This window comes from Polyodon spathula, chromosome 1 (genome assembly GCF_017654505.1).
Source record: "Polyodon spathula isolate WHYD16114869_AA chromosome 1, ASM1765450v1, whole genome shotgun sequence".
In the NCBI taxonomy this organism is placed as follows: Eukaryota; Metazoa; Chordata; class Actinopteri; order Acipenseriformes; family Polyodontidae; genus Polyodon; species Polyodon spathula.
The window spans coordinates 26,164,937-26,177,583 of NC_054534.1; the positions used below are offsets into that span (position 1 = coordinate 26,164,937).

At 35.6% G+C, this 12,647-nt stretch overlaps 2 protein-coding genes across 4 annotated transcripts in view; one reads left to right on the forward strand and one right to left on the reverse strand.

Annotated features, from left to right (window-relative positions):
- Positions 1 to 363: 363 nt before the first annotated feature.
- On the reverse strand, positions 364 to 6,139 carry LOC121316174. The gene is made up of 4 exons (XM_041251043.1): positions 5,862 to 6,139; positions 4,745 to 4,798; positions 4,018 to 4,239; positions 364 to 3,706 (listed from the first exon to the last, which is right to left on the reverse strand). Exons 1-4 carry the CDS (start codon positions 5,937 to 5,939, stop codon positions 1,661 to 1,663), a joined length of 2,400 nt encoding a protein of 799 aa, XP_041106977.1. The 5' UTR covers positions 5,940 to 6,139; the 3' UTR covers positions 364 to 1,660.
- Positions 6,140 to 8,385: 2,246 nt separating this feature from the next.
- Positions 8,386 to 12,647, forward strand: part of LOC121316180 (AF4/FMR2 family member 1-like) — an 85,867-nt gene continuing 81,605 nt past the window's right edge. Inside the window, exon 1 of one of the 3 annotated variants that reach the window (XM_041251075.1) lies at positions 8,386 to 8,500. The gene's annotated coding sequence lies outside the window, so the exon portion shown is untranslated. The remainder of the gene's footprint in view (positions 8,501 to 12,647) is intronic. The other 2 variants (XM_041251065.1, XM_041251056.1) reach the window with 2 other exon arrangements.

Consider the following 12,647-nt stretch of genomic DNA (forward strand, 5'->3'; position numbering starts at 1 on the left):
TTAGATTAACAATCTAATTAACAAGCTTTGTGCTAACTATGAACTTTAATTATCTCACGTGTACTTAATGTAAATATGTGCCATGCCCTACTTTCATGATTGATTCTTTATTTAAGTTGCTCTAATATACTACTATTTTACAAACTAAATATATATTGTATTTGTAAACCACCACTTAATTGCCGCTATGCCTGTCACTTTGTTTACAGGCATTTGACTGATATTTTGCTAAGCTGAAAAGGGGCAGCGACTCATTGCTATTACACTGAACGATAAGGAACAATAACTGAGGCAGACGAAGAATCTTTAGACAAAGAATATATTTTATAACACCAGATGAAGAGATAAAAACAGAGGGTCAGAATGATTTAAAATAAACAAAAACAAAAATAACAAACCCACATACTTCTCTGGCGTGTTATTTATTCAGACATCCTTCCACAATGCATCCCAGGAAAATACTTTTAAGAGAGTCAGTGGAGTGCACATATTTGTTAGAGAGTTAATCATGTTCTCAAACTGATTTCTGTGATTGGATATGTGTGTTACTTTCAGACAGTGTGGATTCGATGGTTCTATGTGTCATACCATTTTTCATTGTTAGCTAGGAATTTCTAGCATCATGGTGCACTCCAGTAGTTCTAATAAATATGGACATGATGCATAGCGTCACATAGTCCGGTAGTACGCTAGGTTAAAGAAAACTCTGTTTAAAAGCCATGCTTTTTAACTGTCTTGTACTTAATGGGTCATTTCACCTGGAGATTGAAATTGTCCTGTCTGTTTAGTGGCTTCTTTTGTCAATAACCAATATTATTTTTATCCAGAAGACATTGCTTAGGTAAAATGACCTAAAGAGTTCAAGTGCAGACAGATAACCCAAGAATAAAGCATAGAAGCTGTTAGTTTCCTTCTATGGTACCAGATATCATGTGGGCTATAACCAGTGGGGTATCTAGGGGGGTGGTTTTCAAAAAAAAAAACTCCATCCATCCCCGTAACAAAATACTGGCTATAACGTGTATGACATATGTCAATCTGCAAGGATCATTGAGCCTTAGCTATTTCAAAAACATTGCATGCAATAGTCTAAGCATGTTCGATTATGCAACAGGAAATATCAAAATAAAACATTAGCAAAAATGTATATATTTTTTTAGTTACACAAGCAGATTCCACTGTAGGCACATTATTGGTATGCACCCAGTAATTGGTGTAATTTATTTACAAACTTTACAAGATTCACTAGAATCTTACAAAAGTAAGAGACGAGAACAGGTGAAGAAAATTTGTGCTCGCTGCATAAAACTTTCTTTAATAAAGCTAGATGTAAAATCCCACCCCAAGTATCTGAAATCCCCTCACCCACTGTATGCAAAAAACAAAAAAACAAGAGTTACCCTTAAAAAAAGCTCTTTTTTTTTTTAATAAACTTGCAAAACATTTGACTGCAATAAAATACATAAAGAAGTATTAAAATATAAAAAAATACAACATTTCCTAAAACAATCATTTAAATGAGGTGGACAGTAACCAATCAATATTGACTTCAAGTGTTTTGTTTTTTTGTTGTTGTTGTTGTTTTTTTTTTACAACTGTTCCTAGGGAAAACAAATCACTTATCAGACACACTTCCTGAAAATACAAATAAAATAGAAACTTAAACTGTAAAAGTGTTATAATTTAACCTATACTTGTACTTCCAAGGCTTGTGCTTATTCTTTTGAATTCCAACCACAAGATGTTCCTCTGATCGGGGCTCAACGTGAAGAATTAAAGGCATCCGAGTTGAAGAGTGCAGATTAAATGTTAAGAAATCAAACTCAATGCTATACTGAACATCAAAACAGACATTACTTATTGCTAAGACAACCCCAGAAGGATACTTCCGTGTCAGCAGGTAGAGACATGGTTCATGAATTACACTAGTAGTAGTGTCCTGCCACAGAACTGACCGGTTCAGATATTCATTTGAATCAGCTTCTTGAAGATCACAGATACAAAGCCTGAGATCCACAGCAGTATTTGAACACTTCCGATAAATACTATAGGATGTAATGCGGTCAAACCCCAAAAACAACATCACCTCAACATTTTCTTGGCTGCTGAAGTGAATGCTCACTGTGAATCGCTCTTCAGTGTGGCCAGTAGATTTTGGTGCTCTGACATACAGGTCAAGATTGACCTGTATCTCATTTTCAGACACCTCTTTTACTTTCACATCATCAAACCTGGTAGCTACCAGTCTCTGACAGGCTTGTATGGAATTTTGCTGCTCCTGAGCAATTTGCCGGTTCATGTGAGCCAAAGCAAACTCTGCAAACAAGGCATGATAGGAGTCGTTCAGCTGCGGTGTGTAGTAATTCTGGCAAATGCACAAGTTGGGCTGAATTCTAGGAATGTCCTGGCATGTCCTGTTAGGTGAAACAGGGCTCAGGAGCCCATCCCTGTTCACATTGTATAAAGACACTTTGGTGTCTGTGAGGTGGCTTGCTGATGGCAGCAAGCTCTTAACAGTGTGATGGACGTCAATGAGGCTCACCAGCCTGTGTTGGTTGGTAAGCAGGGACCTCATCTTGTCCTTGCCCAGCAGAATGGCCGCTTGATCTGGGACAATGACAAACAGGTGAGTATGGAACAACTCCACCTGAGATTCTCGGGAGGCAGCCACAAAGCGGCCGTAGTTGTTGCCATGATCTGAGAGAATGAAAGTAACAGTGTTTTGCTGATTAGCCAGAAAGGTGACGTGTCTGGCCAGGTCCTCATCTAGTTGCTTCAGCCTGATCCCAGTGTCTTCATGAGCTGTATCCAGGATAAGAAAAGAAAATGCAGGCTTTTGCAAATAGGAAAAACGTGCTAGGAAATACTCCATGTACTGAAGGAGATAAGTATGCTGATGTACTCCATTGTAGCAAATGGCATCAGGTCCATGGAACATATCTTTAAACCCGTTTTCCTGAAGTATTTCACAGCTGCTGTAGGAGACATCTGTCCTGTCAATTCCAGCCCTTTTGGTTGCTTCTACAAAAAGTTTCATCCTTGTAGAACGTGGCGCGGAAAGATTGAGAGCCCTCTGCTCTTTAACAAGACCCCACTCCCACTCCCAGCACATATCCTCAACATAGAGAGTCTCATACCCAAAGGCTTTGAATTTGCCCAAGGTTTCGTTGAGATCCACTGTCTTCAGGCGAAGAGCATCGGAATCAAAAGCCTTGCCAGCAAACAGGGCCTGAAGAGATTCAAAAGTTCTGCTTTTGATTCCCTGAACCAGTTCGAAATCAAACACCCGACCTGTTTTGAAGGCATCTTCATTTAATGTCCTAAATGTACCAACTGTTTTCTGAAGAATGCGAAAGAAATGGTGTCTGGAGACTGAATCCAGCAGCAAAATGTTGACATTAAGTCGAGCTTGCTTTGGAGCAGCAGTCCTCTTGGCTTCTTCTGTTGAGTGCAAAACTGGAGGGAGAATAAGAAGCTGCTTTACCAGCCTCCCTTTCTGATTTCTGCACTTGAGTAAGCAGTATCCATGATGATAGACCATATAATCCACTAGTAGTTTTGCGTTAATAAAAGCTGTAAGCAGGTCTGCTGAGTTAAATGATTCCCACTGGTAATCTCCTGTGTCTTCTTGGTATAAGCCTAAAAACAAAGGTCCTGTGCACAGGTTGCTGTGACATGTAACTCTGGGGTTACTTGGATTGTATTTCTGAATGAAAAAAAAAACAAAGACAAAAATGTTTTTTGCACAGAGGACTGAACTGACTCAATGAAGTTTAGATTTTTGTTAGGTACCATTTATAAATGAAGTACTGTACAGTACTCTCTCAATATACCACCCTGTTCTGTTTCTAAATAAAAAGGATATGTTTACGACATCAACACATACAGTATAGATTGCAAGATATTACAGACTATAATATAGTACAAAGTATCCATTTAAGACCACTGATACAGTCTCTTTAGTGACCATAATAGAGATAGTACAGTACCAGCACTTTACAACACTTTGAGACTTACTTTAATGGCACAAATAATGTCAGGGTATTTTTGAGAACAGTTTGCAGGCCTGTCAATGAATAGTTTCTTCATCAAGTGGCAAGACCCCGGTATGAAGTCTGCTCTGCGACACTTCACTGCTTCTTTGTCAGGTGCATTGTTGTTGGGGTCCAATTTAAAAACAGGGCAAGTGTCAAAGTGGGCTTCATTCCTGGTTCCTGTTCTGTCCAATACAACTTTATTCTATTAAACACATATGCATATATGTTAGTATGGAAGAGTTAATATGTTTTTTTCTATTTTTTAAATGTTCTCTTACCAGCTTCGAATACCAAACTTGCATGTCATCTCACTGTTGCAACCTATGAACCAGCTGAAATTCAATGGATTGTTACTGTCTAGCTAATGACCTGTTTTCACTCTGTGAAGCTAAACGGTGCATACTGATCCCTGGAGGTGAAAACACAGCACATGGCCTTGTCTGGTGTCTGACCAGGGGTGGCTGTGGCACCGTGAGGCAAACCAACCCTTTATAAACAAGGAGAGTCAATCTTCAATATTAAATACATAATTTTTTTTTTTTTTTTGCTTGACTCACATTGTACAATGCACTGCAGAAAAATGACTTACACTTGTCCAAAAGCAGGTGATTCAAGTCACTTAACTGGGAGGAAATACTTTAAGTAGCTGGTGGAACAGCTTTCTTTACATCATTTAATTAAATACATTAAACCAACACTATATTTACCTTATAAACTTGCACAGGGATCACAATCCTATCTTCAATTAGCCATACATAGATCTGAAAAAAATATATACATAGTTAGTTATTAACAATTTGGATTATTAGATAATTATTTGAAAAGTTTCATTGCTGTATTTTCCACAAATTGGATTGAAAAAGTAAATAACCTCCATTAGCAAATATTTAGCTTCAGTTTTGTTTTGTTCCCATGCTGCCACCTTCTGGTGCACTTTTGTAATACAGTATTTTTTGTTACCCTTTACAGGTTTTAATGTATTTCAGCAAAAACCACAAAACCTGTGCACAGGAACCACAGCCTCTTTCGAAACCTTGAAATTCACACTTTTTTGTGGTAATACTTGTCGTATTTTATTATTATTATTATTATTATTATTATTATTAATTATTTATGTATATATATTTTTAGCTATAACCAAGTAAAATACAAGTCAGATCAGTTCTAACCTAGATTTATTTGGTACAGGTGAAAGTGTATTACAGCAATTTGCAGTCAAAAAACTATTTTTGCAAGTTATTATTTTCATTGTTATGGGTGTTATTTGTTTGTTTGTTTAACGTTTAGATCAGAGTGGAAGGCCATGGAAATGTATAAAGCTGATTTAAAATAAAACAATCTAATATGTTTAGCTGCTGTCCTGTAACATAGCATTTAAATTCTTTAAAATACCGCAGACCAAAGAAACTAAACACAAGCTGATAAAGGTAACTTACACTCTGTGGATCTGCAAATATCTATATTTGTAATGTGAAACAATTATGGTATATATGCATTTATATTAATGTCGGCATATCGCCAGGGTCTTTAATAATGTATGCAATTGGCTAATCAGCAATAAATAATAATGGCATTATTAATTCAAGTTAAAAAAAAAATAATAATTTAACACTACTTATAAGTACAGTCGGCCTATCGCATACACAGTCAGTGTATCTTATACGCCTGTGCTGTTGCACCTGAGCGCAGACATTCCGATTCCAATTCCCTTCCTCTGCTTCCTTGCATCTGTTAAAAATCACAACATACCTAACAGTCATTAACACTGCAAATATATTTTTTGTTACTGGTCTTTGTACCGGTAACAATGTAGCCATAACTTACCAATGGTGAGATAAATGAAAGAAGAAACAGTATCAACAACACGATTTTGACTTGTAAAACGCTTCCGAATTGTCGCATTGTCCAAACAATTTGTTTTCTAGTAATACGCTACTAGGATGGACTTTATTTAAAATGGCATTTTATTTTTATTTAATATAGCACTGTAGGTCGAATTAGTAGGCGGTTTAAATTATTATTATTTTCTTGTTTTCATTATCTCACAAAGCACACGCCTAAACTCTGCTCTACTTTTTCGTTCATTGAAAGAATCCGAACAGGAAGGTAAGCCTCAAAGGTGCTTTCAGATTGTTTCTGCGCAGTTCAACTGCGCAGCTCGCACCAAGATTGGCGTCCCCAAGCTGGCAGTTCTGTGAATCAAACTCGGTTGCAGTTTATATGAGGAATGTATAGTGGTCTGTGCGCGCGTACATACAGCATTTCAAAGACTTCCACCTCCTTTTCTAGTCTGTTGTTCAGACTTGATTACAGTGTCGGAATCCTTGTAAACACGAAACCATGAATAACATTAGAGATGCTTTGTTCTGTTTAATTCAGTATTGCTGAAAACCAAATGAAATATAAACGCTTTTCTAAATCAAAATCATATATATATATATATATATATATATATATATATATATATAGAGAGAGAGAGAGAGAGAGAGAGAGAGAGAGAGAGAGAGAGAGAGAGAGAGAGACACTGATACATAGACAACAATATTTCATATAGTCCAAATCACACTGTTGGTCACGTTACGACAAGGTATACGTTATTTCACAGGACTATTCCCTATTAAACATATACAAAATAGACGCGACAAGTACTCTACTAGCCAGCATCTTCCGTAACTTGTGTGAATGAAATGTGATACATAATGTTACTACGTGCAAATCTCGCACAGCCAGACAAGCAATATAGTTAAGTTCCCATATATTATGTCAACACAAAGCTACTGCGTGTAAATACTGTAATTGTTACACAGTACTGCATTATCATTATATTACTAATGCTGTACATTATAAATATATTACTGTATTCTATTTGCAAATACTATACAGTATTATTATTATTATTATTATTATTATTATTATTATTATTATTATTATTATTATTATTATTATTATTATTGTCTGTGTCGTCATCATACCAAACTAATACTGTAAAATAAATAATAATGCATATACCAGGCACATATAGAACACGATAACATATTAATAGTTTCTGGTTTGATTGAAAAGAGCCTTTGAAGCTGTAGGTCAACTTTTGTCAACCGCAAACAAATATATAATTATATGATGTAAATTATTGTTATTTTTTTTGTCTGATTTCCAAACAGAGGAACAGAAACCCCTCCTAGTCCATTCTTTTGCACTGTAACCTGTGTTTTTTCTTTCTTCTAGATAATAAACAATTGTTTTATTTATTTATTAAATATAATTGTAAATATATAAATTGGTTTTCAATTATCAATGCGAAAATGTTTCAACAAATAGACCTATATGTTCGGTATATGTGATCCTGTATCCTGTACATCAATCAAGAAAACATACCTTTTTACCGCTATCATTTGTTTTGTTTTTTAAATAAGATTTTTTTAAAACGCTTGTTTTAAAAAAAAAAAAAAAAAAAACATCACAACACAGAAAAGGTTGTTTTATATATTTGTTTTATTAGTTAATAATGTAGTACCACCTAAGTTCCTTTTTTAAAAAAAAAAATTTAAAAAAAGGATGTTTTTGTATAAGACAATATCGTGCTAAAATTTAGAGCTGTAAGTTGGATTTGACAAACGTATTAGAGAAACATAGGTTTGTGGGGTCCTATCTCCTGAAAATCACAATTTCGTCTCGAACCACAGTATAAAGCTGTATACAGCTGAATTACCAATTTCTCATAGAAGTACAGATTGTTACACTTAATCACTGGTTGTCATGTGCTGTGTCGATGTGCACGTAGTTGGTCATTGGATTTTCAAAGTGTACTCTCCTATTGCTGCAGTTACCCTTATAAATGTCTCCCACAGTACAACATAGTTTAAAGTATATTTTAAAATAAATAAATAAATACATACACGGAAACCCATTGCAATGTAGGTAAGGCATTTGGTAAACTTTTACAGCTTGACGTTTTAACAGACACATAGCAATCTCAGCACATAACAGGCAGAGGAAGTGAAACGAGGAGCAAGCAAGACTGGGCAAGCGAAACAATAGAGTAACAGGTGCAGCTGATTCAAGAGAATTTACATAGTAACTACTGCCCAACAGTACAAGATACAGCAATTGCATGCAAACATACATCAAACTGCCCTGTGCTCTTAGAAATGTCGTTATGATAGGGTGAGATTTTTCTACTTTCCACTTAAAAAAAGACCCCCTGCAAGGCCTACGTTTTTGGTTCACATAGTTCGTCCATTTCCGTAAACTATCGGCTCCTTTTCGGGTATTTCCCAGGTGTGAGTGCAGCCAGCAAGCGGAGTGAGAGAGAGCAATTGACTGTGGTATCTGTAAATGGAGGAGCGAGCTTGATAGTAAATGAATCAGTTTGAGTCGGTGAATGGTCTCGCGTGCACATCGAAACCTGCTTGACTGTAACAGTACCCGTATTCACTAAGAGAAAACATGAAGCGCGCTTGCTGGTAAGTTTTACACGGTAACAGTTTGGAAAAATTTAAAAATATATATCGTCGTGAGTTTTTAAACATAAGTGAAGGAAAGTTTTTGATCTGGGTAGGTTAAGGATATCTGTAAATGCTGTTGTTCATCATCACTGTTGAAATGACAAAACACGTATCGTGATATACGATTGTATTGTTATTTATTTATTTATTTTTTAAATAGCAGCACACTTTATCCTTGTATGTATTTATTGTTTAATGTAGTATACAAAGTATTTTTAAGATGCTTCATCTTATGTATAGTTAAAACAAACATCTCTGGTGCATTTTAATAAAAACAAACCAGTTCACATTTACGTAGCAAACATTCCCTGCAAAATGCAGTGTTTTAAAATGAACACAGTACAGCAATTTCTTAATTAACTACGCCTGTTTGTAGAATATAACAATAACACAAACTGTTTAACGCGTTTTTCTTGTGCTCGAAGTATTATATAAACAAGCGTACCTGTTAAAATACCTTAAATGCTAATGTTGCGGAAGTGTACCATTGACATCCATCACTCCACCATTGTTCATATCCTAACTCCCTCCCTTCCCCTCATTAATCTACAAATTTGGCTAGAAGGCGACATGATCGTGAAATCTGCATATGACTGGAGACATGCATATATAGTCTCTCACTCTCTCTCTACTAATTAACTAAGATCTTATAGACCATAATTTATGATCTAAAATGTCATGTATTATAGACCCTGATGTTTCTATTATACAGGCATCTTTTTAACGTCTTTAATGAAAATGAGCTACATTGATTAATTTTATATACCAAATATGTGTGTGTGTGTAATATATATATATATATATATATATATATATATATATATATATATATATATATATATATATATATATAATATAATACACATACTGGTCTTTTGAGACAGACGTTTTGCATCACCCTATAGAAGTAACAATTTTGCTTCATAATGTCAAACGAAACCTGCTGAATAATGTTACTTTAACATATTGCTTTACATAGTACTTTGTAGTTAATGAAAGATGTTTGAGATATAATTTAGCAGTTTCTTTGATTTACATGATGTTAAATAAGATTTTTTTTTTCTAAATGTCTCAGTCCTAAGATTCTAGGAGATGCAAAGCATTTGGCTTTAGCTGTGTGTGTGTATGTGTTTGTGTACCATACAAAATATATACATGCTATGAGATACAAGCCACTTTCACACACCCTAAGTTCATGGAGTGGATTGGGTTTTATAGGACAGCACGTTACAATATTCTACATTATATAATTCAAAAGTTTACTTGTTTGTCAATGTGTGAAGTATGTTTTCTGTCAATTTGCTGTACGGATAACCTCAGACAAACATGTGCTAGTGCCAAATAAACTAATGCAACAGCACTCTTAATTGTGTTCAAATTACAAATAACTTGACTTTTATTAGCATTCACTTGCTCGGATGCGTGGGTGTTTCTCATTTATAGCAAAAGCATTGTTAAAGGTTGTGGTTGGGTAATTACATAGTCAGGCAGCTTGATCAAAGAAGAAAATGCAGGAGATCAATTTTACAATAAAAACTGACCAGCTGGTGGTGGCTAACCTTTTTTTTTGGGGGGGGGGGGGGGGGGGGGGGTTGCAGAGCAAGAATCAAAACAAGTTGTTGTTCATCAGTTCCAAACCTAAAGTATTCTAATTGAGTGGCATTATGCTAACGACTACCTGCAGCAGGAAGCTTGGCAAATAGATCTACTGTGAAATTACTCAAGCAGGTAAGATTGTCATCTCAGAAGCATGTGAGCGCTCAGTAAAATGTAATGCAATACAGACACATTTGCATTGGGGTATGAAGAAGAGAACTTTGTGGTGTGTAGAGACAAAGCATTGGTATCAAACAGCACCAACTGTACGTCTGACACACATTACAGTAGATCATATCCATAAATCATTCAGGAGACTGGCAGTACGTGTTACCTCTATTTACTGGCACAATAATGGTTATGAATATGGCCCTTTGTACAAATATTTAGCAAATGTAAAGCATTGGTGTTCAAAATACTGCACCATGTCATTTCTTTTAGGACACTTCCTAAATGCCAAGAAAATTGCTTCTAATGAGATATCTTAACCACAGATTATGGGAAATTATATGATTCTACATTTGCACTGTAAGCAAATTTTATTTCTCTGCCAATTAACTTTATACCCTGAAGGTGTATAAATCTATTTAAGCAAATAATATATTGACCATTTCAGAGGTGTGGCAACAAGAAAAACAGTCCAAATATTAATCTCTTTGCTTAGCTGTTTTATTGTATCATTTTTTTTTTCTAAACATATCATTCCAATTCCAGTCTCTATATAAATTGTTCTTGTTGCTGTGCAAACCCCCAGAATACAGGTGGTTTCACATTTGAAGACTGTTGCTTGCTTTGTCCTTGATCCCGCTAGAACATGTTATCTTTTATATGGTATTTTTTTTTCTTCAGCAGAATGTATTTATGGCCTTTTGTTGAAAGACAGTGTCTCACAATTTAATACAGTAACTATCCTAAACTATGTATTCATTATATCCTTTGTTTTATATCTTATAGAGAAAACGTGTGCAGGGGAATCTCATTTTTTTTGTGATAAGCACTTTGTGAAGAACTTGAACAATAGTGAAGATTTTGTGACTAAAAAATAACTTTGGGGAGTGAATTGCTTCTGGGTCTTATAACAAAATAGAGAGCAGTCACTGCCAGACAACACCAAGGTCTCTGGGGGGCAAGATATGAAAGAGATCTTGCATGTCCAGCCCAATACATAATATGGTATTTTTAATGCCCGTTAAGATGATTAATTGCGTGAGGTTTTAAGAACGCTATAATCATAACTCTGCAAAAAAAAAAAAAAAAAAAATCATCAGTGCTGTGTTTTGTTTCTGTCTTCTTTGACATGACCAGTTCACTAACATGTTCACTTTAGTCAATAGTTAGTTTTTTTCTTTATGAGCTTTTATCTCTTGGCTAGCCTACAAATGGACGAATCACCTTAACTACTAGCTGAGTGTCCCCTGTAATGCTGAGATAAGAAATAAGATGGCCACTGCATTGCATTTTGGTCTTTTCCAAGTTTTACTGTTGTCATAATTATTCACACTTGAGCAGGTGCAAGCAAATATACTGTAGTGATCTTAGAAGTGCTAGAAGAGATATATTAGATTCAATGACAAATGTTTAGTATTTCTAAATTTAACATTAATAGTTACGGATCAAGTACAATGCAACAGGCTCCACTGTGTCTATTGAAGCTCATAGTAAGACTAGTCAGCTTTGCGACGGGGTTCCTCCATCCCTGATAAGAATAGCTTGTATTATGAACTATTGCTTCTATTTGGGCAACTGTTGTTTTCTCTTTAAATGTGCCACTTAATAAAATACACTCCAGGGGAATTTGCCGGGTGACCTTGGCCTCCTTTAAGTGAATGAATGTTCCCCCAATGTTGTGTACCGACTTTCTTTCTTTCTCTGCATTTATAAGAAATCACGTTCTTGCAGTTGTGTGCTTTGCAGTAGTTCCTGATGGGATGAGCTCTATACCTTTTAATAAGTGCTGTATCTCTGGAACCTGTGCCTGAGCATTTCTATATTTGTATTCCATATGACACCTGTAGTGGATTGTTAATATTAGGAGTAGACAAACTCATTCCCTTTGTATTACAGATTTCATACTGCATGTGCAAGTCAATGATTAAGTACTTTATGACCTGGTCAGGGTTACATTTGTTCAATTCAGTAATTAAGGACCTGGCTGCCACTAATGATCCGGAATGGATTATTGGTGTTGCCTACCTGTTGTGTGTGTGGTTTTTCTTTTTTTTGTGTGCTTGTTTTGTGATGTTGGCATTTTTATTTTCTTGACCAGGATTGTGAAAATTGCTCACTTGAGTGACTAAAAACATGCGGACAGGCATGTAGCTAACTGGTGTTGAAGTGACAGTGCTAAGTGCTAAAGCATCATATTACATTGCAGAAAATGTTAAATGCTGTTTATACTGATGGACCCTACTTGTGCCACCACCTGTAGTAAATTGCAATCTGCCCTGCTCCAAGCAGAGAGAGTTTGTAACCCTGTTTAAAACTGCTAGGGCCAGAATTCAATCTACGG